Raw genomic sequence first — 27,164 nt, 5'->3', positions numbered from 1 at the left:
TTTCTTAAATCAACTTCTGTTTTATCAAACGGCAGCTAAAGCTAGCACGCCATCCGTTCGCATGCATAAACGGAAATGATTATTGTTTATGCTGCCGTTTCAGTTGGTGGGTGGTGGTAATTATTTCGCAGGCCTGCAACTTTGGTGGATTAACTCACTCGTGTGTTAATAACATGTATTAATATTTTTACAGCACGGCAAACTCCGAGTCAAAGGATTCCTTCTCGATTTTCTTAGACCGTGAACTCGATGTGAGTTTACGTAAAGTTGATCGTTAATTGATCAAAAAACCAACGGAGGCCAACGGCCATAGTTTAGTGTTCAGCCTACATAACAACTCTCTCATGCAAAAGCATCATGCAGACCATTACTTTAGTGTCCAGATGTTTGAATTCCAACATTTTAGAAGGAGCGGTGGGGTCAAAATATGAAGTAGCCTTAGCTGCAATAAAGTTAGCCAATCGAAGCTTGAAACGTTTTGAGATATCACTTCTTCCGCCTAAATCGTACGCTTCTTCATCCATGCTGATTTATAAAGAGGTATAACGTAGTTTAGGCTGTTGTAAACCGAGTTAGACACATCTACATGTTCAACTCCTTCTTTCGCTGGTTGAAATTCCTCTTCAATGCTAGCCTCTCCGTTGTAGTGATATTTGAAAGCCAGGCCCTTGGAAATTTTCCGCATTTCTATCCCTGAGCTTTTTCCCATTAAATTGTCTACTCTGTGTGAAAGTTCTTTAATCGCTGTTTAATGAAGTTTGCGCAAGAGAATATAATCTCTTGGTTAATGCCATTTACGGCTAGCATCGCCCCAATTGAATTCCAGATTATTCGATGTATTTTCGATTCAAAATGCGACTTCTTATCTTAGGGATGCGAAAAAAAAGAAAAAAGAATAAAACTGGCAAATATAGCTGATCAAAAACGATCCAATCATGCGGGTTTTTCTGTCCTTATAAATTAGCTGTTTATTACATTGCTCAACATCACTCTACCTATTACATTACTGTACTTATTAGATTGGTCACTTTTACCTATTTCTTACTTATACTAACAGTCACTTAGTAACAGTCACTTACAGCGTCATGTTACTTACATAACGTTACTAAACAGAACATGACTTACAATACATTACAATACAAAACTCGCGATTCGCTAATTAAGCTCACTTGCCTACCTATAATTACTTAAGTACTTTACGAAACGGCACCTTCATTACCTTCTATGAACACTACAAAGTAAATTTAGAGACAGTGTTGGTAGAAAGAAAAGATGAGATTTTGGGCTTTGATTTAGTGTGTCTGTTTAAATTGGCTGGTTAAATCAGGGAAAAAAAGCTTGGCGGGAAAATCTGTGAATTAGGGATGAGCTTCTTTAAATTCCTACATGTTTGGTTTCTTGTCGAAACATTTTTAAGGGTAAATGAATAATTAGATTAAATAGATTTGATTAGAATAATTAGAATAATAATGAAAAGGTGTAGTCTGTGTCTTGGGAAATCGGTTAGGTGAGTTAAACGGGGGATATCGTTAAAAGTTATTTGTTTATTTGAAAGTGTAATGTCGGTGTCATTTTCCTGGTTGAACCATGATATGGCTTTGAACGTCAACTTTAGCTGCTACTACTATGGGCATTTTTTTGTTACGATACAATTTAACCAACAGAAAGAACACTATTAAACAACTTTAATATTCTTACTAAGGAGCGACTCTTAAAGGAAGTAAACTTTTATGCTAAATAAACTTATTTAAGCCCACTACAAATTAAATCTTAGCTCACCACTGACACAATCTCACAGTTGTCTCCCAAGTTCCTCGAAATTAACAATTTTCCACAGTAGCTCTCTTTCGTTATATCTCTCTGAAAAATCAGTCACTCCCGACAACAACAACTGCTACTGCTGCACGATTGAGTCCTTTTGTACAAAGTGTTCCAGATAATTCCAGAAGCTTACAAAAACCATTTTGGTGGTGTTACACCATAGCTACGCAACATAATAAAAATTTGCAGAAAGTTCCTTCGTGTGCATGTCAACATGACTACGTATCCTAGAAATTTCTAGAAACTGATAATTTCAGTGACTATCCATAGCTTATAGTTAAAAGTAATAACAGTGTTTGATAAGAAGTTTATAAACTAAGTAAGTGAAACAAAGCAGTCATCAGCATGCGGAGCCATTAGGAATTTAAATTTATAGATTGGTTTATTTCGATGATTCTTGCCTGCAAATATACGATCGCCTAGAAAATAAACTTATTATCATAAAAATGATAGGTTACAAAGACATCAAGTTGAATGCTTAACAATAATGCAGACACAGACCTCTTTTTACCTGCAGATCGTGACTCAGACCGATCGTAAGCGACTTATTGCTGTTAACTAAGTGATTGTTCTAAGTATTTGGTTGTTATTTCCGATTGGCTGAATCAAGTTATTTAACTTAAGTACAATTTCGATTCAAATTCAGCACATGACTGCAATTAAATTGCCCATACATTCCCAACCTCATTTGGATTGACCTGTGGGCTCTTCCTTGAGGAGTTGTCCTTTATAGAAGATGGAAAAACGATGTTCATCTTTCTTTTGAATCGCTCTCTGATCTGCAGATAGACGAGCAACACGAAATAGGGTTCTTAGCACTCGAATATTTATTGAAACACTAAAACTTGATGATACAAAGTTAATAATCAGTTCAATGTTTTTTCTTACCTGAGTGTTTCGCATACAATGTAGAGCGAAAATCAGGAAACCCTGCAGCATAAAAATGATTTCAAGATCATTAATTTCTACAATATGCAAACAAATCAGTAAAATATCTATTAAGATTTCCAAGAAGGAAGGAAAATTGCACATCTTATAATTGAAAAAGAAGTCTGCCTTCTCTTGCATAGTTGACACCTATTTGTCTTAAAAATTCCAAAGAAATGTAATCTGACCATCCTAATGGTGTCTCAGTTGGTCAGAAAGAGATTAATGTCTTTTCACAGTTACCATCGAATACTGACCTGAGTAGAGTTAAGTATGGTGAAGATGTAAGCGAAAGCTTTATGTACAGGCGAGAGGAGACCGAATAGCCACGTGACACCCAGCTGGGGAATCATCACCACGCATGTTTTGATGCCAAGACTAGGAGTTAGAAAAAAACCTTCTTTTACTTTCCTCTGACAATGAATTTTCATTGTTAAAAATTGTGATGCCTTGCTGATTACGGAATGAGGAGGCTAGGCAAATATAGCTCCACAAGGGGGCATGGCAATCTCTTCCACTATTTGGTTTTAGTTTTATGATGTGATTCTCACCGTATTTGCTGAAAATGGTGGTCTACCCCTGTTGGCTGCAACAGATTGGTCATCTCCCTTATTACACGTAGGAGTATCAAAATGTTGAGCTAAAGTACACAAAAAAAGGTGATTATTTAGATATGGATGTCGAATAGCCAAAGCAGGGGAGGATCTTTGCCAAGGAAGTTATTAATTCGGTAACAAGCGTGGGATGAAGAGTAATTTACAGGGAATAGATCCCCCAACTGGGGGACCAAGATTAGGAGCTTCGATCCTCTGCCAATGAGCAAAAGAAATCGCGCACAAAAGTGTCTACACTGAAAGAACCACGCCAAGTAAAGCCTTATGTTAAATTATAGAAATTACATAAATATATCCTACTCTTCCTGCTCCTTTCACATTTTTAATTTTTTTGTGTGTTTTGTTTTGTTTTGTTTTGTTTTCATGAGTTATTTTTGTGTTGAAGGAAGGGGGAGAAGTTTTTTTTCATACTGTGTAGTAAAAGTTGGAGAATTTATGAAGCTATCTTATGCCTGCGAGGACATTGTCTCCACAGGTTTTTCTCGCTATTGAAGACCATCAGTAGGTTAAAATTGACCAGCATCCCCGCAAACAGCGGCTACATTCAAAGCTTTTTGTGAGTAAATAGGGAAAAGAAAATGATATATATTGTCTTGGGTCATATCATAAATATTTAATTCGTTTTAAAGAGCAGAGGAAAAAATCTTTACCAGCAATTAGTCCAGGTATACCGATCACAAACACTAATCATTAACTCACAACTTCAATAAAAGCCACAAAGGCGACGAATATCCAGATCAGGTTGTTAGTTGAGGAAAGCCAGCAACTAAACTCGAGGAAGTGAAACACAAGAAAGAAACACAAATTGTCAGAAAATAAAATGATACCTATTTCAAACTATATCCAAAAACAAAACAAAGAGTTAAATGCAACAAATTAAAAGGAGAAGAGCAAGAAGAAACCCTTGAATTTTTTTCTTACTATTTATCACTCGTATAGCTTTGTAACCCTTCTTTTCCAGCAGCGATGCCAAGTGAAATGGCCACCATGATCACTGGAAGACCTACCCATAAAGAAAGAAAGGAAATCAAAACATTTTACTGCATGAAAACACCAGATTTGGCGATCCGAAAGCATGGTTACAGTTAACAGTGCATGTTTTAAAATAATAAACTTACCCCACGAGATGACGTGATACATGTACATTTTGGTGTTAATGTTGTAAACTTTCACGACGAAGAAGTAGAGATAAATTCCCTCGATCAGCATCCAACAGAAAGCGGCCATAAAGAAATACTGCATCAGAGCTGCTATTGTAACACAGGCAGCCTGTGGAAAGGACGAGTTTTCGTATAATTCTTAACGTGCTCCTTTCGACAAGATAATTACGGTGCAAAGAGTAAACTCATTCTATGGATAGAAGGAGAGGCTACTGACTTTGTTTTCTGTGGCGTTTATTCCAGCGAGGAAAATGATCTGTCCAGCTCCAAGGGAAATAGAAACACTCAGTCGAATTTGAGAGAGAGGTTTACGAACATCTCTGGTAAAATATTAAAAACAAGAAGAATGAATGAGACAAAAGCAACAACACACAGGAAAAAATGGCAAAAAAATTAACTAAATCTTGACAGCGAAGGAAAGAAGAAAGTCAGTAAATAGCTCCAGAGAGGACAAAAAAAGAAAATATTGCGAATAAAATGTCTAAAGCCTAAAAAATTCGTAAAAAGTGAAACCATTAGTTGTTCAAAAGTTCGTGATGGGGCATGAAATGTAGCTTGAGTTTGAGAATTATCCGACATGACTGTTCTTGTTTGCATGGAGACTGGCATTGAGATCTCTTTTATCACCAGCCTTGTTGAGGGGAGTTAAGAATCTACCTCATTATTAATCGAGCGCATTGCTTACGTGAGGAAAGAATAAAGTATTAATGTTAAAAGTATCCCGATTATGGAAAGGCTCAGTCCCACGTAGGTGATAATTTTCAGAATTCTTTCGTCCGCCTCAGTGAGCTGTGTCAAGAAAAAAAAAATTGAAGGACAACATTGAGTTAGTTCATTGAGCCCATAAAACTATTAAGTAAGGCAAAAATAACTTTATTACCTTTGTGCTACCGTCGTAGTCCAGTAAGACGGCAAAATGCGTCAAATGATTGCAACTGCAAACTGTTTCTTCTGAGTTACTTTTTGATGTAACTACATGACAACCTTCCTCTGAAAAGCTGTCACACATGAAAAAAGAGTAAAGTTAAAAAATTACTCATCGTTTGGGTAAAAGGTGATGTTTGAGAATTTTGCGCTAAGATTTTCTTCCATTGTAGTCATATTTGCGAGAACATTTCAATCAGACTTCCATTCTCTAAAAACGACAACATGTTGGCTTCCAGGAAAGTTTTAATCTGCGCAAAAACATCTGAGAAAGTTCATTCATTCTCCTACATACTCAATTTAATTTAAGAAGGAATAAATACTATGCAATAATATATTGTAGTTTTTTTACCTTTTGCTGCGGCTACTCCAAAACATACAGCGCTTCTCTGCTGTCAAGACCTGAAAATAGATTTTATCTTGTCAGAATAAATCAAAACAACGCATAGCAGCTAAATTTCATGTTACCTTTAGGTTTTTGAAGTTTAGGATGACATTTTCTCGCAATTTCTCTGGCTTGGGGTCCATAGTTACGGCCATTATCCTGGAGTTGATATACCTATGAAGAAATTGTATTTAAAAATGGACCAGAACCACGGAAGCAACATTACAGTTTTTTTGGTAGATTCAATTAGCTAATTTTTCATGAAGGTGGAATGGTCAGAGACAAGCAGGAAGTCTTCCAACCCTAGTTAGGGTTTTTGGAAAGTGTGTCAGTTCAGTTTAGTTGAACTTAGATCTTATGTGTTTCCGAGTTATATGTTTTTAGAGGTAAACGACATGGAGTAATATGAAAATAACGTCACCTTTGGTTGTCTGTTTCACTTTTTATGGCTTGATCTGTTAGAAGTAGGTCATGCAGATCCTTGTACACAAACGCAACTACCATTGATCCTTTAAACGCCCCAAGAATCAACAAAAAATGTTTTTAAACAAAAACAAAAGAACAATATTGAAAAGTTTATCAGGCTCTGAGGTATGTGACATTTTAGGGAAGGCGAATGATTGAAGAAGATAGACTATGTAAACTAAGGAAGCGCCTTACATGAAGCTTTATTTCAATAAAGAAATTTCTATCGGAGAAACCAAGGTAATACTAAAAGTTGTAAAGTTACCACAGTAGTTAATACGAACCATTTTTCTCAAAATTTGAAGAAGCGATATCGACTCTTGCTCGCCACTGTTGTTCCTCAAAGTTGAAGCCACTTACATTCTGGCAATAGGCTTTTTGAATAACCAAAACTGTCGGAAAGAAAAAATGACAAATGAAAGCACCTACGGTGAAATTTACAATAGTACACTTACACAAACCTCCATTTTGCGGTGCACACAAATATTTCATAATCTTATTGGTTGGAAGTGTATTGTATGTATCCTATTTGCCCTTCAACGACTATTCGACACATTCAAAATTTGAAGAAGCGATAGGCTTTTTGAATGACCAAAACTGTCGGAGAGAAAAAATGACAAATGAAAGCACCTACGGTGAAATTTGCAATAGCAACACCTACACAAACATGCGTTTTGCGGTGTACAAAAATATTTCATAATCTTATTGGATGGAAGTGTATTGTTTGTATCCTATTTGCCCTTCAACGACTATTCGACGAATTCAACCATTTTACAACGCTTTTTCAATGTAAAACTGATGAAAAAGTGAGTAGTACTGCACGGACTAAAATTGTGAAAACTCAATTCGTTCCTCGAACCGTTTCGTGAGAGAACTATAAAGTTCATTAGGAAATTTTTACGAGTACGGTTAAAAATCTTACATTTATGTGCATCGCAGACGATTGGCCAATTTTGAGCTCAGTGTACGGTATGAAGTAAGCGGAAAGTATTTCTAAGATTTGACAATTTTAGTTAGTAAAGTGTTACTCACCAATCTATTATTTAAGAAAAGTTTCAATAAACAGATCGAGAAGAACGGTTTCACAATTTGAAGGATTCCAATTCTCTCTTGTTGATTGTTTAAGAGAACGTTCAATTTCCTTCTCCACCGCGAAAAATCAAAGTATCAAACAAATTGAAAAAAAAACACATGAATCGATGACATCCAACAATAACATTTCTGATAAGTTAGGTTAATAGCTGAGTTCTTACATGATGCCATAGGAAATTAGACAACTCAGTGGGACAGTCAGCAAGTTAGTAAGTAACAGAGGAATAGACATTGAAACTAAACAGGATTGAAGGCCGCAAACTCACCCATTTTGGGGGAAACGATCCTTTCTGAAAGCCTCATTCCTCTCAGGTGTCGGTTGCCGTAATTAAGAGCAAATTTCTCGATGGCCTCTGCCACCTCAAAGATGGATGTTTTCAGTGTTTTAACCTCTTCTAGGCCGGCCTTGTCTTTTGTGACGTTCTTGATTTTTAAGGTGAAATCTTCAAACATAGTAACAGCCTCCTACAATTACGTAAAATATTTCCAGGTCATTAAACAGGCAGTCTCATACTGTATATACAATTCATACTAAGGATCCAAATGGTGTCCAGCGTATTCATTGGCCAGAGAACTCTTTTGGGAGCCTGGATTATTTTTTAAGCTTCACCATTTTTACCTCATATGGCTTAATGGTGGTTTATCCTTAAAGGTCAGATATTTACTTTTTTATCGTTTAAAAACATACACCAAAGTTAAAAAGCCTTTAAGTCATATAAAATTAGATACCTGTAGGGAAGGCCTTCTGGTAATATTTATTCCGCCAAATTTTGAAACATACTCCTTTGCCTAAAATTAAAAATATTGTCTCTCACGTTTGTAAACAGAAGAGATCTTGAAAAACGGCATGCATAAAAACGGTAAATGACTATTTAGAGAACATACTAGCTGTTCAACTGGTAATGGCGATGGCGAAGGCGATGGCGATGGCGATGGCGATGGCGATGGCGATGGCGATGGCGATGGCGATGGCGATGGCGATGGCGATGGCGATGGCGATGGCGATGGCGATGGCGATGGCGATGGCGATGGCGATGGCGATGGCGATGGCGATGGCGATGGCCATGGCGATGGTGATGGTGATTGCGACTGCGACGGCGACGGCGGTGGCGATGGTGATGGCGAGGGGAATGGCAATGACGAGGGCGATGGTCGTGGCGACGGCGACGGCGACGACGATGGCGATGCCGATGGTGATGGTAAGGTTGCTATTCTGGGTGATAGTGAAGGCGACGAAGTTACCAAAGATATTGAGGAATCTTTAAAGAAAAATGTTAATCAAGACCACATCATACAAAAAAGTTGCCTTACTATTACACTGCGAGGGCAAAACTGCGGACGGAAAGGGGAGTAACAAAATGGCCGCTAATAACGTTCAAAACTCTTTAACGCACTCGATTTTTTATTAGTTATACAGAAAGCTCCTATTGTTTCTTTGGCATTGTATTCATCTTTGGCACACGTCTTGTGTGATTATTGCTTAGATAGGGCTGTAGGATGTTTTTTGAAAACTACACACCAAAATACTAGAGAATGAAACATATTTTGTAGACTTTTCCCAGTATTACAACATAGCAAGTAAATTTGTCTTATCAAATTCAATTGCGCGAACGTGCTTCATATTCCTATCGTACACGCTCATGACGTCAGCAAACAAATCCCTCGGGAAAATACATTTTCCACTCAAGAAGCTAGAGTTGCTCGAGGCTACGCCTCGAGCAACTCTTACGCATCTTTCGTGCTCTCCAAACTTCCCGCGTGCTTCATATCTCGATGAACGCACGCTGACGTATGAACCAATTTTTGATTGACTATCTTTTAGACAAGAAAGTGCATCTACGCCCTCTGAGGATATATGAGAACTGAGGTAATCATTACCCACCTCGTTATCGAGTAATGGTTGCTGAGTCGATCGAAATGTCCGCCATATTCGAATTAGATGCACGATGGTCAGTTTATTATGTTCACTGCACATTTTGCATTGCATTGAAATTAGCCCTTACAACTTTACAGTTCAAACGATCGGATATTAAAATAGAACACAGTAGACTTAAAATTGATTCCCCTATCCGAAGAACAAATAAGTCTGCAAGTCTGTTGTATTTGTTTTAGAAAACGATAATTGGCATGGTTCTTAACCGACATGAGTCACGAACTCTTCACAAAAAGATAACGCTCTTCACATCATCACGCGTTATCATCTAACAAAGCAATTGGACTGATAATTCTTTGCAATTGGTATTCGCCATCAGTTTCATAACTGCTGTTATTCGTAAAAGTGATTGTAACAGAACCATCTGTAACTTTCCCCTGTTCACAAGGTTAAAGTTAGACATGTATATCGTGAAAACGTTCATTGAGATTGTTTAAAAAATATTTCAATTTACGCAAAGGTAAGTGTAAACTTGATTTTGACTGTGTGAGGGTTTTTATAATTTCTCTCGAGAATACCACAAACGTTAGCAAATAATGTTTTATATTGCCCTTAAGCGCTTCTAGTGCTTTTGAGCTTACTCAAAATAACAAAAAAATAAAAATAAAAACAACAACAACAACATATCAACTCACCCTTGGGGATCTCACAAATATAAGCGTGCAGTTTTTTCCAACTTTCATTATTATGGCTTCCAAACACGCCCCGTTCACCATTACGGAACCTCTTGTACATGAAAGCGGCGTCGTGTTCACCACTTGGCTCCCCTTGTCCCCATTTGGAAATAGTCAGCAGACTTCCACTCACCCAGGTCCAATTCCTGGCCCTTTTTCTTAAACCAATTCTCCATTTATTTTCATAGTTCGTAGTATTTCGCCTTTGAATTTCGTCATTAATTAAACTCCATTCTTCTTGGGTTTCAAAGGAAACTAGGTCCCCTCCTAGACTTGAGCAAGTGCGTCTGCCCCAGTACCCGGACTCTCCATCCACCGAAATTATGTACCAAGAGTTTTTGAAAGTTATATTTGGGCATTCTACATGATGATGACGATGAAAACAAAAATACCAATTATCCTAATGATGATACACAAAGTGATGATTATAATAGTATTGATAACATGAAAAGATTATAACCACAATCACAATAAAGGAAAAAAATGAATGAGACAGAAAACGGGACTCATTCCCCAATTAATTCCTTTTTTTCTTTTTTTACATCATATGTATTTGTTTGATCAGTGTCAATCAATACTATACATCTTTCTTCACTACGGCGTCCGCCACCCTGGCCTGCTTTTATGGATTAGTTAACTTCACTTCAGCTAAGATTATGATTATAAGGTTATTTGTGAATTCATGTAATTTTGGTAGTCGAGCTTTTGAATATTAATTAGTTCCTCGTTGAGCTGACACCTCTCCCACTCCGCCCCCTACTCTTCCTCCTCTATCTTATCAGACTTAAAAAACGTAAAATTAAATGTGAATGCAGGTTCCCATAAATGTGCAACTGGAGATACGCATTTAACCGTATACAGTTGTTACGGGCAAAGAACAAAACTTTAAAGCGCACGCGACAATCTCAAAAGATTATCTGGGGAACGATAATCAATAGGGACATGAAAATTGAAGATAAATTAATTAGGGTTAGAGCAGTTTAGAATTTAAAGTCAGTCTTGCAATTAAAATAGGTTGTTCAAACCCGTGATGCCTCCTCCTTAAAGTGACATTTACTAGATTTGCCTGAATTCCTGAGGTCAAGTCTAACCATGACTTAAAAGCTACCAGCAATACCTTTCAGGTTATCGCTTACAATTCTGACACGCTTTTTCCGATAACCTTTCTCAAAAGAACTGCATTTATTATTTGTTTTTCTCAGAGGGCACGGTAACGGATCCTGGAATCTTATTGGTAATTCAGTGCGGGTTTTCCTATCTCTGCCCACGGGCACGGTATCGCTTGAGCGAGCCGCCGATTACATCTCAAGCTTTGTTGCCATTTTTCATAAATTTATTTCGTTTTGCCGGCTGGACAATATGTTTAAGCAAATCGTTGTGGAGCAAATCAAGCCGATTGATAACATTAATTCTTTGTTTCTATCTCTTAGATCACTTTGTTTGCCTGTAAAAAGAATTGGCTTTGAGATGAATATTGGTAGCAAATATGTCATTAGATGAGTTAACGCGCGGCCTAAAAGCCGCTTGTAATTAACCTAAACCTTACTAGAAGTAACCCAGAAAGCTAAAACGTGAGGTATTTCTTTGCAATTGAATTCATTAATGGTAATTTTATTCATTATGTATCTGAATTCTCTCAAATAATTTGTTCCTCGGAGAACAGTGAGCGAGGTCTTCTATACTTCAAATACGCTTTCGGTAAGTCTTTGCAAGTCCGTTCAAACTGGACATTGGTACCGGAAATTTTGCAACAGTAAACAAAAGAATTCAACGAGAAAAAGCTACTTTAAAATTCCCCTTTTCATGAAAGATCAGTTCCACAAGAAAACTCCCACAAATTCAAAACATAGATTTAAATTTACTTAAAATTATTATCCAGTTCAGTTTATTTGCCAAACCAGCGCCGTTGTGGTTGTTGATTCGTTTTAAAGGGTGCATGCGCTTTTTTCTTCCGCGCTCTCTAATTGATAGGTGTCAAATTGTGACAGATACTTGTTAAAAAATGTTTCAAAGTTTGTTTGGAGGCCTCTTAAATTACCTTTTTCGTTACCCAAATAAAAATATTTCGGTGAGGCCTCTTTTTAATTTACATTACCTCAATCTGTTTCAACCACCATTTATACTCGCTCAAAATTTGTTCAGATCAAGGAAGGTCTTGCCGCACTTACAGCCCTAACTCATTAGGGCTCTTAAGGAAAACATTTCGTTAATTTCAAAGGAAAAAAAACTGTTATTCACCAGCCTAGGTCGGTACGTATTGGGAAAAACTGTGCAATTTATCTGAACTACCGGTGCTCAAGACCTTGGGCACAGTGTCACCCAATACAGACCTTCCAGCCGGTGAATATCATATTGATCACTGACTTGTACAAGAAACACACACCCGGACACACAAGAATAAAAGTACTTCGATGTGTTATGTTCAAAACAACAAGCATACACCGAAAATTTCACGAGCAGCATGTTCAACTACTTATGCGCGCCTAAAAGTTCATTCATCGCTCACACGTACAAGTTAGGTGGGCTGAGTATGTTCTGTGAACAATGTTTTTTACTTTTAAGAAGCAAGAGCAATTTTCATGACATACGTGCAAGACTGCTAATGTTTCAGCACATTATATGCTTTATGGTTGAAATGTGATCTTACCTCCGGGCATCTCGCAAATGTAGGCATCTCCTTTATCATTCCGAGAGATACCATTAAAGAGGCTTCCATTCATGGATATTTCCGCCCTTTCGTCGTCCACATTTGGCTCAGAATCTCGCCATTTCGAAATATTCAGCTGTTCTCCACTCTTCCATATCCAAACCCCGTCTTTCTTCTCCAAACCAATGAGCGACGCATTAGTAGTCGAAGTATTCCAAGTACCACGCTTTTGAATCTCATAATTGATAAACTTCCATTCTTCCTCAGTCTCGATGGAGACTAAATAACCTCCCAAGATGGAGCAGACTTCATTGTTAGGAAACCTGTAAATTTTGCCTTTCGAAAATATGTAAGAGGAGTTTTTGAAACAGGTTGGTTGGCACTCTATGAGAAGAAAGTAAATGAATAAATAAATAAACGAAAAAATGTATACTATGATAACAATAGTGAAAGCGATAATGATAAAGACGAGAAAGTATTTTTTATATCATTAATTTTAATAACAAACAGTGGGCATCAAAACTCTCTACATCGCTGAAGCAAATATTAGATTTAGGCTAGGTTTTAAAAGTGGATCTTGGAGAGATCAGGGTAATAGCACCGTTATTCTTTGACTTTTTGTTTTGCTTTTCCACTCAGGTTTTGAATCGCAACCCAATATAGTTTTAAAAGGAAGTCTATAACTAATTAATATGATACTTAGTCAGATATTATCTTTTTTTCCCGTCCATTTTGAGGAACATAAATATTAAATTGGAATGAAGCTGCCTCACCTGTCCCTGGCAATTTCATCAACAAACGAAGGATGACTGTAGAAGAGAAAATAGACAAATAAATTGATGGTAATCTCAAGTGTAACATTTGAAACAATGAAAAAGTTTATTAGATTTTGAGTAAGACGAGTACTAATGCATTTTATTTGCTACATGCCCTCTAACATCTATTCATGAATTTTATTACCTTCCAAGGGAGCTGACGGAGAAATTATAAAAAAAAATACAGCATCTCCGCAATTCACAACCTAGCTGAACATCCTATCGTCCTACCTATCAACCTAGCTGAACATTCTATCATCCTACCTATTTTACGTCCTATTCGTCTTCTCGGATAGGACGTAAAACCGTAAGCCCCGTCTCCTGCAGGGCTGGGGTAGGAGACGTTAATTTCTCACGCACGAGATTACTGCGTGGTGGATGTCCTCCCCTAGAGTGGGATGGGTGGTGGGTGTGGGTGTATTAACCAAGTAGGGGACTTATGTCCTATTGTTATAGTACTTGTACTTGTACGAATCCATTAAATAAAATAAAAATAAACTTGTCACACGTTGAAACATTTTTAAGGATACGATAAACGGGCTATTTGTGCTATCCAGAGAAAAAATGTTTCGTTTGAGCTCGTATTTAAAGCAAATGAATCGGGTATCAAATCTGACCGCTCAAATAAAACTTCTGCACAATTTGAATCTTGAGGGGTTGGTCTCCAAAATTTTGTGAGGATTTTTCCATATTCTTGGGAGTTACAAAACTATGGATCAGCAGGCCGCGGAACCTGCGGAACTTCCAGAGCCCATATATTTTTTTTTAAAAGGAGAGCAATGGGTTGAGTATAAAGTTTGCTTTCGGGCATAAAAGAAGAATGATTTAGAAGAGAAATATGTTTTAATTAACCATGACATCCAACTTGGCGAACAGAACAATAATTTGAAAGCTTTAAAAATTTGGGTACCGCGATATCTGATTAACGCCTCATCCGAACGCTCTAAGGAAACCTACTTTGCACTATATGGAATCTAAAAGGCTTCAGGAATCCAATTTATAAGAGATCCATTTCTGATTAAGAACTGAAAGTTCAATGCGGAAATCTTTAAAGTCTGTTTTGTTTTGTTGTAATTAACAGTGCCAAATATCCGCCACCTGACTATTTTTTTTTCTGTTTGGTTTGGCTGAATTTCACAGGACGTTCCAAAATGGATATAAATGTGTCACAAATGGAAAGTCAAGATATAATTAAGGTGGTACTAACCTAGCCTACAACTTATACGAATGTGTCATTACGGGTGATTATTATTCAATTATTGTTCATTGTAAGGAAAAAGAAAAATATCGAGAAACTAATAATAACGATAATGATGATAATTAGCTTTAATAATTAGACAACAACTAGAGAGGACATGTTAAGAGTTTGGTATGTTTAGTTATTAGAGTTCCGTAAGGTAAATATCGAAATAAATATTTTACAACTAAAAGTCAATTTTGACGGTTTCATAGCTACCGCAGAACAAACAGGAATAACTAGGGTCGTACTCACCCAGCATACAACATATCACCGATGTTTTGAACATTTTGCAGGATTCACTTATATTTGATTCACACCGCGTGAGAGTTGCGGATTTGCGGCATCCTCACAAAAAGCCTTTCGTACGAGTTAGACTTTAATGCAAATCATGATCTCTGAACACATGTTCATGGCATTTTTTTCTGTCATAGCCGGACCAATGGACAAAAAGCCACTTGCACCTGGTGTGGAGCATTGTTTTTCTAACACAATCGGAAAACTTCACGGCATTAAAATACTTTTCGTAGTTGAAGTGTTGTGGAAGAAGCAGCTAAAAAATATTTGATGGTAAGAACAGTAATTGTTTTATGAGCTCTGTTATATGAAAGTTGTCTTAACAAAATTATGTTTTATCAACGGGCAGCTTAAGCTAGTATGCCATCTGTTCGTTATGCATAAATGAGAATTATTGTTATTTATTCATATCGCCTATGACATGCTAATTACTTCGTATGCCTTTAAAACAACTGTGGCTAACGGCCAAAGTTTAGTGTTCAGCCTACAAAATAACTCTCCTCTTCAAAAGGGTCATGCAGACCATCACTTTTGTGTCCAAATGTTTGAATTCCAACAATTTAGAACGAGCGGTGAGTCAAAAGCTCTTAGTGCGAGACGTTCTTGGGTCATAGTGATGTGCTCTGTGGGCGAGACATTCTACTCTCCCAGTATCTCTCCACGCTCATGGAATAATGTATTATTTATTCTGAAATATTCGCTCGTCTTAGCTGCGATATATTAGGTCGATCGAAGCTTGAAGCGTTTTGACCTATCGTATTTGAGCAGTGTAGAGAGGAAAGTGCTTGTTTACTTCAGAATAATTCTTATTTTAACTTCTTCCGTCATAATCGCACGCTTCGTCACCATGTTTATTTATAAATGGGTATGACGCAAATTAGATTATTATAAACTGTTAAGCACATCTACATAATGGACTCCTTCTCTCCCTCATTGAAATTCCTCTGCAATGCTAAGTTTCACTGTAATGATATTTGAAAACCAGGCCCATCGAAATATTCTGCGTTTCTATCGCTAAGCTTTTTCCTATAAATTGTATACTCTGTGTAAAAGTTCTTTAATCGTTGTTTAATAATGTGTGCCGAATAGTTTATAATCTCTTGGTTTATGCCATTTAAGGCTAACATTGCGCCAATTCAATTCCAAATTAATCGATGTGTTTTCGATTTAAAACGATACTCCTCATTTTAGGAATGCGAAAAATAATGGCTACATGTAACTGATCCAGAAAAAGATCCAGTAAAGAAAATAGAGTACAATTACGACCAGTTGAGTGCTTAAACAATAACGAAAAGAAAGACCGCAAGTCAGATCGATCGTAACCGACTTATTGCTGTTAACTAAGTGATTGTACTAAGTAATTGACTGTCATTTCCGGTTGGCTGGATCCAGTTATTTAAGTTAGGTGCGATTTCGATTAAAACTCAGCACAAGACTGCAATTTAACTACACATACATCCCCAACCTCACTTGGATTGACCTGTGAGCTCTTCCTTGTATAGTTGTTCTTTATAGAAGATCGAAAAACGATGTTCATCTTTCTTGTGAAACGCTCTCTGATCTGCAGATAGACGAGCGACGCGAAACACGGTTCTTAGCACAAGTACTCGGATATCTATCGAGACACTAAAACTTGATGATATGGAGTTAACAATTAGTTTGTTTATTTTTCTTACCTGAGTGTTTCGTATGCAGTGTAGAGAGAAACCCTGCAGCATAAACATGATTTCAAGATCATTAATTTTTACAATATGCAAACAAATTAGACAAAATATCTATTAAGATTTCCAAGAGGGAAAGAGAATTGCATATTTTATAATTAAAAAAAGAAGTTTGTCTTCTCTTGCATAGTTAACAGAATTGTTGTTTTTAAACTTCCAAAAAATATCATGTGACCATCGTAATGGTGTTTCACTTGGTTAGAAAGTAAAATAATGATAGAGACTGAATAATTTTGACAGTTACCATCGAACACTGACCTGAGAAGAGTTACGTATGGTGAAGATGTAAGCGAAAGCTTTATGTACAGGCGAGAGGAGACCGAATAGCCACGTGACACCCAGCAGGGGAATCATCCCCACCCATGTTTCGACACCCATTCTCGGAGTTAAAAGAAAACATTCATTCATTTTCCTTTGACAATGAATTTTCATTTTTAGATATCGTAAGGCCTTACTGATTAAGGAATGAGGAAGTTAGGCGAATAGAGCCTCACAGGAGGACATGGCTGCCTCTTCCACTATTTTGTTTTAGTTTTATGTTGTGAATCTTACCGTATTTGCTGAAAATGGTTGTCTTCCCCAGTTAGCTGCAACAAATTGGTCATCTCCTTTATGACTCGAACGAGTATCAAGGTGTTGAGCTGAAGAATACAATTGGAATAAATTGATTATTTAGATATGGTTATCGAATAGCGAAAGCAGGAGAGGATCCTTGCCAGAGACGTTACTAGTTTGGTAACAAGCGCGGGATGAAGAGTAATTTACAGGGAATAGAGATCCCAACAGGGGAGCTTTGATTATCTGACAAAGTGCGAAAGAAATCGCCAACTTAAGTGTCTAAACTGAATGAAAAATTTCAATCTACTTCTCTTACTGCCCCTTTCATCTTGTTCAATGTTTTTTTATGAGTTTTTTGTGCGCGAAAAACATACCTTGGTATATCAATGTGAAACAGTAAGAAAACATTAACAAGGAAGGGGAAGAATCTTTTTTCTCATACTATGTAGTTAAAGTTCGAGAATTTATGTAATTTTGGTAGTTGAGTTTTTGAATGAAGAAATGTAAAATGGTTTCCGTGTTTACATAGCCTGATGTCGATAAGCTGGAAACCACTCCGCTTCGCGTCGTGGTTTCCTACGCTTATCTCGTGTTCTTCCAACCTCCCGCGTGTTTACATCAGGCTATGTAAACACGGAAACCATTTTGAATTTCTTTTATAAAATAACTAATGAAAGAGGAACGAAAACCGTGTTTACGTACGCTTATGTAAAATGGTTTTATGGCCAATCAGAGCGCACCTACTATTTGAATTATTTTATAATATCAATTAGTTCCTCGTTGAGCTGCACCTCCCCCGCCCCCTACACTTCCTTCTTCCTCTCCCACCTGAACAGACTTAGAAAAAACGTAAATTAAATGTGAATGCAAGTTATCATAAATGTCCAACTGGAGATACACAGTTAACCTTATAAAGTTGTTACCGGAAAGTTTGTCGGAAAAAAAGAGCAAAAATTTAAAGTGCACGCGACAATCTCAAAAGATTATCTGGGTAACGGTAATTAATACGGACATAAAAAGTAAGGATAAATTAATTAGTGTTAGTTTGTTCTTTTTTTCGTTTTCATACAGTTTAGAATTTAAATTCAGTGTTTTAAATAAAATAGGTTAATCAAACCCATGATGCCTCGTCCTTAAATTAACATTTTCTTAACTTTCCCTGAAATCCTGAGGTCAAGTCTAACCATGACATAAAAGCTACCCGGGGTTATCCCTTGCACTTCCGACATGCTTTCTTCCGACAGCCTTTCTCGAAAGAACTGTATTTATTTTTTGTCTTTCTCAGAGGGAAATGTAACGAATCCTGTAATCTTACTGGCCATTAGTGCGATCCGGATTTTCCTATCTCTGCCCACTGTTACGGTATCGCTTGCGCAAGCCCCGCACTACATGCCTAACTTTGTTGCTATTTTTCGTAAATACATTTCGTTTTGCCAGCTGGGCAGTATTTTTAAGCAAATTATTTGACAGAAAATCAAGCCGATTAACAACTTATTGATCTTCAATTTATCTCTCTCAAATCACTTTGGTTGCCAGCTAAAAATTGGTTTTGAAATAAATTTTGGTAGCAAGTATGTCATTAAAAGGGTTGACGCGCGGCCTAAAAACCATTTGTGACTAACCTAAACCTTCAGTAGAAGAAGCTCAGAAAGTTAAAAGGTGAGGTATTTCTTTACAATTGAAATTATTAGTGGAAATTTCATTTATCATATATCTGAATCTCTCAAACAAGTTGTTCATTAAAAACCAGTGAGCGAAGTCTTCTATACTTTAAATACGCTTTCGGTAAGTCGTTGCAAGTGCGTTCAAATCGGACAGTCGCTTCCGTAATTTCACAACAGAATACGAAGGAATTCAGCAATAAAAAGCTGCATTAAAATTCCCCTTTTGATGAAAGACCAGAGTTACTCGCGTGATTGCACTAAACAAACGAGCAAACTCCCATAACTTCAAAATATACTTTTAAATTTAATTACAATCACTTTCACGTAAGTTTATTTGCCAAACCAGCGCCGTTGTTGTTGTTGTCCTTTTTTCTTACGCGCCCTCTAATTGACAGGTGTCAGACTGTGACAGATACTTGTGAAACAAATGTTTCAAAGTTTTTTTATAGAAGCCTTTTAAATCACTTTTTTCAATACACAAATAAAAAATATTTCGGTGAAGCCTCTCTTTAATTTGCATTACCTCAGTCTGTTTCGACTACCATTTACTCGCTCAAAATTTGTTCAGTTCACGGAGGATCTTGCCGTAATTACAGCACTAACTCATTAGGGTTCTTTTGGAAAATATTTCGTTGAGTGTGGAGAAATTCTGTACAGTAAATGGTGTTAACCCGGGGGTAACATGTAATAGTGTAGTTTGATCGTTCGGGTGAGTGTAGTCCTAAGAAGGACTGTTGTCGGTAGTGGTGACTGACGTTTCGACAATCTATCTAAAGCCCTGATGTGGTAAGCCCTGACGACAACTCACTACGGAGAGCAGTTTACAGGAAACCGACACATACTTACAGATTAGTAGACGAGTCATTCTGCAACCCGACATCACACAAAGCCACAACTATCAGGACTCTCACGCGACGAGCGCAACTAGTATGCAACACGACAGACAGCTTCTGCACTAACCTAGTCTATAGAACGACATGCAGCACAACAGAAATTCATGGAGAATATTGGATTATGGCCTGAGTGTAACACCATAACGCCACTTTATTAAAGCAGATAATAATAACATCTACAAAAAGAGAGACTGAAAATGTAAACTAGAGAAAGCCGTGCCAGGGGGGGGCAAACCCTGTGGAAAAAACGGATAGGAAATCTGAGGAGGGCCAGGCACGACTTAGTCCCCCGCCAAGACTACTAATTAAATAATTTATCGTAAGCAAACGAAATCCGAAACTAAAGAGCAATAGATCGAGCAACTTTTAAGCGATCATTAACAGTGTGCTTAATGTGCCTGTTCTTTGAAATGGCACATTTCCAGCCCGCGTGCGTGTCCAGCAGATCAGCAGAAATACTCCTACACGCAGGATTTCAAGCGGCGCCAGACTTGATACTATGCGTGCCATAACTAGTGATGTCATCTACAAATGGCTTAACGTATTTCCTAAATTCCTCTCTAAGCGTCGTGTACGAAACGCCTTTAGTAGCATGAAAATACTCCTTAGACTTAGATTAAACAATTCCTCCAACGAGTGGGGAGGATGACTCAGTAGATGAAGGAAGAAGCTTGAGTAACCTCTCTGTAATAGAAACCGGGCGAGTAACCTTATGAGACCTTGCTAGGAGGGATGTATGGCCCTCCCGCCAATCTTAGGAGCTGCCCATTTACGCCACTTCAGCCAGCCAGATCTGTATTTCTGCTCGGTGGAAGGAGCCCTGGACTCCAACTGTAAATGGAGAAGGTTGGAACAAGCCTACGCTAAGATAGTAAGGGTACACATGAATGTTGTGCCGCGTAGCACTGGGAACACAAATGGTGAAACAGAGAATTAACTCTGAAGTGTAAATTAAAGTGCTATTTAAACCCATGAATAGTTTACACTTCAGAGTTAATTCTCTGTTTCACCATTTGTGTTCCCAGTGCTACGCGGCACAACATTCATGTGTACCCTTACTTTCTCTTCGCCGCGATTCACCATCCTAAATCGTCCCCGACTTTCTCTGTGAGACCTCGTAGCTCAGTCGGCAGAGTAACGGTAGATCTAATCCGGAGGTCGTGGGTTCGATTCCCACCGAGGTCAAAAGATTTTTTCTTTGCCTCGTGTGGTTCCCTGTTTCCCTTTATTAGGGCTAACGCCCTGTGGGTTATTCATGGGTTTAAATAGCACTTTAATTTACACTTCAGAGTTAATTCTCTGTTTCACCATTTACGCAAAGATAGATCGACCAGAGAATTTGCGTTACGCCAAATCCCCGATTGCAGAACGTCTGCAAGAAATAAAATAAAATAAAATAAAATAAAAGTAAGCAAAAAACAAAAGGTAGAATAACATAAAAAAGAGATACATAATACAAACAGAAAATGGGATGCCACAAAAACCATCAAAACGGCCCAAGAGATACTGCCAAATCAGGCAAAACACAATAAAATAGCAAACGCGACGTAAAAACAATTTAGCCCAGAACACGTACCGTCAAAACGACGATGCCAAATCAGGCAAAAGGTTCAAAACAAACGGAGGTCAAACTAATGACCAAAATGACACTGCCAAATCAGACAAAACACAACGAGGTTAGACTAAAAGATCAGCAACGACAAGGTGAGGAGCAGAGCTGAAAGAAAAGAGACATGTATGGTAAACAAGGATGACAAAAGCTCACCTAAAAATACTCGTAAGGCTAACATTCTGAATCTCGGGCAACCACTGAAAACCGAGGGACGCGCCTCGTAAGTTTGCCTCTGGCCGGGACCTTCCAACAAGAGGTCTTCTATACAAAGAAGCTCAAACACAACCTTAACAAAAGACTTGAACGGAGAAGAGCTGTCATGCAAAAAGGGCCAAAAATAAGCCGAAGGCCACTGTGGAACGATCAGAGTGCCGTAACCAGAGCACGACGAGAGAGCTCTAACAGAAGGGACGATGGCACTCACAGGAGGGCAGACCCAATTGTTCTCGTCTCGCCAATCCTAGGCCAAGGCGTCAACGCCGCTGCAGCCGGGGGAGGAAAATTTAGAATTGAACCTAGGAACCTGGGCGTTGTAATGCGACGCAAACCGATCGATTGTGGGAGGGCCCCATTTGGCGTCAATCACACGAAATACAGAAGGGTTGACGGACCAGTCATCTTTGTCAACAAATCTGCTGAGAAGATCTCCCCTTTCATTAAGCGACCTTGGGATCCATTGCGCTTCCAGAATGATGCTGTTAACAAGACAGAGATTAAAAGCGTCTATGGCCAGAGCCTGGAGATTAATTTTGGAGCTTCCGATAGCAACAATTCTGGCGGCGCCCTGATTATCAGTAATGATATTAACTCTCTTGTGTTTCAATTAAGCAACGTAGGAAAGCAATAAGAAATAAATAGCTTTCAGTTCGCGGAACGTAGAACTTTGGCCGATATCCACGGGTTCCCACATGCCGCTGACAATGGTGCCGTCTAGAGAAGGTGAAAAGCCTCCGAAGGCTACATCACTCGCGTCGGAAAACACAACGGTATGGGTTGCTAATGGTGGCCTTATAGAATAACCGTTGAGGCAATCGATGTTGCAGCACCAAAATTTGAGCTCGAGTAGAAGACTGGGAGAAAAATGAATGGTGTTGTCCCATGCTGACCTGGTTTCAATGGCGAAGTACATCTGCCCGGTCAAAAGACGAGAAATTGGGCCGACTGCCAAAGTAACTGAAATGATAGTACCAGCGATTCTCGCTAACTCACGGAATGAAGAGTACCCTGCTTGAATCGCAGAATCCAACAAGCCCTTACGTTTGGAAACTTTCTTCTCTGGAATTCCGAATGACAATGAAATAGAATCGATCACGAAACCGAGTCACTCGCCAATTTGCCTTGGGGTCCAGTGCGACTTTTCCTTGTTACAAAGAAGACCAGATGAAGAAAGCTCTTTGCGTTGAATTAAGTTTGCTGCCGTGGTGGAACACTTATCAGGTTGACTGCCGAAGCCGTCGTCTAGATAAAGGAAACTGGTGTGCCCTATAGAACGCCAGCGTCTAACTAACGGGCGCATTAACTTAGTGAAACAAAAGCTGGCACTACTAAGGCCGAAAGGAAGAACTGCAAAGGTTAAATATCTAACAACGCCGGAAAAAGGCCAAGCAAAACCGAGATACTTTTGGTGATCAAGACAAATATCAACATGAAGATGGCCTGACTTAAGGTCCCACGTGAAAAACCAGTGTCCTTCATCCAGAACTTGGCATAGCGAGCGCAAGTCTTCATATTTGAATTTGGGTTTAACTAGACAATTGTTGACGCGCCTAAGATCAATAACAAGACGCAACTTCTCTCCTTCCGCGACTGTTAAAGGATTCACCAGAACGGAGGAACGACATGCTTAACAATACAACCATTACTAAGAAGCTCGGTAATTGCTTCAGCCACAAATTCTGGATGCTGAAGCGCAGATCTGTTGTTCTTTAGAAAGCACTGTGAGGGATACTGGGCAAAAGGTAACCTGTAACCACGCCTAATCATGTCAAGCACGAAATCTGAAGCATCTAATGCTTCAACCCAGAAGTTAAGCAAGGACTTCAAGCGACCTTTGACGCCATTGCTACCGCCTTTAACACTGAATTCGTCGCTACAGGAAGACAATAAATCTAAAAAATCGCACTCAACTTGCTGGGCATCAGCATTATCAGTGGTCAACAAACCGCCCTCTAGTCAATCACGGCGAGCGCTACTCTTTGAAGTGTCCGCAGGTTTGGTGCATGTCAAGCTCAAATGACCAAAACCTCCACACTGAAAAAAGGGGAACACACAATTGCATGAAAATAAAAATCACAGCATAAAAATAAAAGAACAGTGGAGTAGCGTGTAGCGTTAGCAGACCCGAAAGAAGATTACTAACTGATAACAGCTCTATATGCGACACGCAATTAACGCGTATTGCGTAAGTGAAACACCTAATTGTCTAACACAATAAGACTGCCAAATACAGAACGTGCAGAAAACAAATATCTGCTAAACTACGTACAGCAGGTATTTTGATATTCTGCACTAACCTTGTCTATAGAACGACATACAGCAAAACGGCAATTCATGGAGAATATTTGATTAATTGGCCTGATTGTAACGCCATAATCGACGAGGTAAAAACAAAGCCAGTCTAACGAGAAAGAGTAGGCTACTTATCTGAAAACAAGGACCCAAACGACGAGCTGGTCTAGCTTCCGAACGAGAAGCCAAATCCTTAGACGAGAATCTCGACGAAGAAGCCGCGCGGAGTACAGAAGAGGAATCACTTCCTTTCTCGTCAGAACCGTCCGTGACGGACAAGACGACGCTTCTCTTTACTGATTTTTCTCCCGGCTCTCCTCTCGGCCCTGTAAATTCTCTTCTCGTCGTCAGAGTCAGAGGTGAGTTCGTCGGACAAATATTCGTTAACGGTCGCCCATCCAAATTCGCTCTTGTCAGATGGCTTAATGGCTTTAACACGCTTGGAAACTAACTCAGTACCTGACTCCAGAGCAACTTTAACTTTCTCGTACAATTTCTACTTCAGAGCGTCGGATCCTTCATCTAGTTTATCCACCACCTGGAGGGAATGATCCAACTGCTGCTGGTTTCCTTCCCTTTTGCAGGTATATTGTTCGCGCCGAGCTCTATTGACTGCTTGTTCAACGGAAGAGCTGTTCTCCTCGGAAAATCGCTTCGCGAAATCACTAAGCCAAGATTCAATATGTTACCTTAGTGAGGTTATCGGTCAAAGAATCCATCGATTCAGAAACGGCAGACTGTATAGCAGCACCAACAGAAGGATCTAAAACTCCATCGTTCCGACTAGAACGTACCCTAGCTTCCTCAGAGTCGCTCATGCTAAAGAACAGTGGAGTAGCGTGTAGCGTTAGCAGACCCGAAGGAAGATCACGAACTGACAACATGCAGCTATACATACGACACGCAATTAACGCGTACCGCGTAACTGAAACACCTGATTGTATAATACACTAAGAATACCAAATACAGAACGTGCAAAAAACAAATATCTGCTAAACTACGTACCGCAGATATTTTTATATTATCTGACGAGAACAAGTACCTTGACCGTGTTTTTTCCAAGAACTATAACGAATACTCCGTCCGACGAAACACTCACCGACCTTAACTACTACTACCGAAGCTAACGACAACACAACTCCTACGACTAAAGCAACTATACCGCCCATAAAGGGCATATCTGAGAACATCTCGCGCATCCTACAACCATTCAATATCCGCGTCGCTCACAAACCCATTACAACACTACGTCAGTTACTGACTAACGTCAAAGACCAAGACGAACCGAGGAAGAGACAGGGACCAGTTTATAAGATCAACTGCTCCGACTGGCACGCCTCCTACATCAGTGAGACTGGCAGAAACCTCACAACCAGACTGACTGAGCACAAACGAGCGACGAGGAAAGGCGATGTCAACAGTCACATTGCTGAACAACACCGACTTACGAACCACACTATTAACTGGGACTCTGCGCAATGCCTAACCTACAACACCAACTACTTTTAACGACTGACTCTGGAAAGCTGGTTTACTAACTTGGAACTGACTCCCCTTAACAGGTGTCAACCACTACCGGCACCATACAAACATGACACTAACATTACAAACGAACCAAACAGAACGACCTAACTTTACTAACGGATCGAGACTGACTAATCACGACCGACCTACGCCACTTGAGTCTTACAGCCAATAACATCGCGGAAAAACCGACCAATCAGTTTATACAAACCGGACTAAGAACATTCGACAGACAACAACTATTCACTTGACTCTGAAGATGACTTCTGCTTGGGTTGTCGAAACGTCAGTCACCACTACCGACAACAGTCCTTCTCAGGACTACTCACCCAGACGATCAAACTACACTATTACGAGAAATTCTCTCTTGGTCACTTATCAGGGTCGGCCAGGGGGGGTAGTGGAATACCAATATACCCGAAAAAAAATCGACAAAATACCCCAAAATACCCCAAATTCCTCCAAATATACCCAAAAATAATCGAAGCTTTGAATACTTTATACCTGAAATTCAAAGAAAGTGATATACTGAATACCCATATTTAAGCTGCAATATACCGTATACCCGATTTAAAACGCCCCTGAATACCGAATACCCAAAAACCCTGGCCGACCCTGACTTATGGGAGTTAAAGGGTTAAGATCAATATCCATATTCTCTAGACTCTTCACGATAAATTTCCATTGGTGCTGATGAGAAGAATTCATATTGTAATCAGAGTGTCTTGAGTTGGCAATCTTTTTGTTATTCTTATGTTCTTAATGAATGATTCAGCAATATTACTGGAGGGAGAACTTACATGCCGACTACCCTTGGGGCTGATAGGGTTAATTAAGCAGAGAGAACCAAATTAGGCTATTGTTTCACATGTAAGCCATGCTGTGTTCCCTATTTACCAGGACATGTGTACAAAACATGGTCCAAATTAACACAAACATCACTTCTTTAAAAGCCAAGAGTAATATTCCAAATTAGAGTAATATTTGAATTAAGTATTGGCAATTGTAGAGTTCTGAGAACTGTATTTGATAATTAAAAAACAAACTCACCATCTGATTAAATTGGTATTCATAAACAAAGTAATAGCTAGCTCACCTGATTGTAACATAAAGAAAACCCAGTAAGGACCCAACCAGTCTGTTGTCAGTTGTCAGACAGGCAAAAAATGGGTAGAACAGGATCCTGTACACAAGAACAGTGACAATAATCTCAAAAACTAATTAAAACAGAGGAATTAATTTTTTTTTCTGCTAGCTCATGTTGAGTGCTGGACTGCTGTGCAGGTAAAGGGGGTAAATTTGTATAGAAACTGTGGTGCTGCGTCGGTGGGAGAGTATAACTGGGTGATTTAGTATTATTGACTGAGTTGAGTTGATAATGGAAATAAGCCACTTTATAGAGGTTAAAAGCTGACGTTTTGCGTGCAATAGTCCTTCATCAGAGCAGTTGGAGAAACTGTGGGTTGTGTGTGTGTATTTATAGGCAGAAAATGGAGCTATGCTATTGGTGGGAATATGGTGATGAGAAAACAAGAATAAATTAGTTGTTGATACCGTGGGGTTTAAGAGTGCCTATTTGAGAGATAACTTTTGTTCTGAAGTTTTTTGCGACCCTTCAAACTACCTAGATGTAGGGAAAGGCCACAAAGTGCCATATGCCGCCCAGAATGATTAGGGAGATTAAAGTATCTAG

At 38.8% G+C, this 27,164-nt stretch overlaps 2 protein-coding genes and 2 pseudogenes across 3 annotated transcripts in view; 1 reads left to right on the top strand and 3 right to left on the bottom strand.

Annotated features, from left to right (window-relative positions):
* Window positions 1-27,164, top strand: part of LOC149051659 (replication factor C subunit 1-like) — a 232,892-nt gene that overhangs the window by 119,315 nt on the left and 86,413 nt on the right. The window lies entirely within an intron of this gene.
* On the bottom strand, window positions 932-13,020 carry LOC149051668 (adhesion G protein-coupled receptor L4-like). The gene is made up of 19 exons (XM_089184057.1): window positions 12,643-13,020; window positions 9,957-10,355; window positions 8,274-8,647; window positions 8,118-8,177; window positions 7,655-7,853; window positions 6,581-6,688; window positions 6,253-6,340; window positions 5,915-6,005; window positions 5,799-5,848; window positions 5,403-5,520; window positions 5,208-5,311; window positions 4,740-4,842; window positions 4,481-4,631; window positions 4,284-4,365; window positions 4,062-4,128; window positions 3,300-3,388; window positions 3,006-3,126; window positions 2,710-2,751; window positions 932-2,600 (listed from the first exon to the last, which is right to left on the bottom strand). The coding sequence occupies exons 1-19, from the start codon at window positions 12,713-12,715 to the stop codon at window positions 2,481-2,483; spliced, it is 2,439 nt and encodes an 812-aa protein (XP_089040183.1). The 5' UTR covers window positions 12,716-13,020; the 3' UTR covers window positions 932-2,480.
* On the bottom strand, window positions 20,819-24,002 carry LOC149051667 (uncharacterized; annotated as a pseudogene). The gene is made up of 2 exons (XR_016180259.1): window positions 21,726-24,002; window positions 20,819-21,199 (listed from the first exon to the last, which is right to left on the bottom strand). The product of XR_016180259.1 is annotated as an uncharacterized LOC149051667 (transcript).
* On the bottom strand, window positions 24,141-25,768 carry LOC149051666 (uncharacterized; annotated as a pseudogene).

Source organism: Pocillopora damicornis, chromosome 1, assembly GCF_964200805.1.
Source record: "Pocillopora damicornis chromosome 1, jaPocDami1.2, whole genome shotgun sequence".
Classification (NCBI taxonomy): Eukaryota; Metazoa; Cnidaria; class Anthozoa; order Scleractinia; family Pocilloporidae; genus Pocillopora; species Pocillopora damicornis.
The sequence above is the reverse complement of the archived record's forward strand: the minus strand, read 5'-3'. Positions and strand labels throughout refer to the sequence as shown.

Bases quoted from the DNA above. Each gene is read 5' to 3' on its own strand.
- LOC149051668 (XM_089184057.1), bottom strand. From the start codon at position 12,715: ATGAATGGAAGCCTCTTTAATGGTATCTCTCGGAATGATAAAGGAGAT. The intron at 8,178-8,273 runs GTATGTTCTCTA...TTTTAATTTTAG, and splicing joins CATTACCAGTTGAACAGCTA to GCAAAGGAGTATGTTTCAAA. The intron at 5,521-5,798 runs GTAAAAAAACTA...CATGTGTGACAG, and splicing joins TGGAGTAGCCGCAGCAAAAG to CTTTTCAGAGGAAGGTTGTC.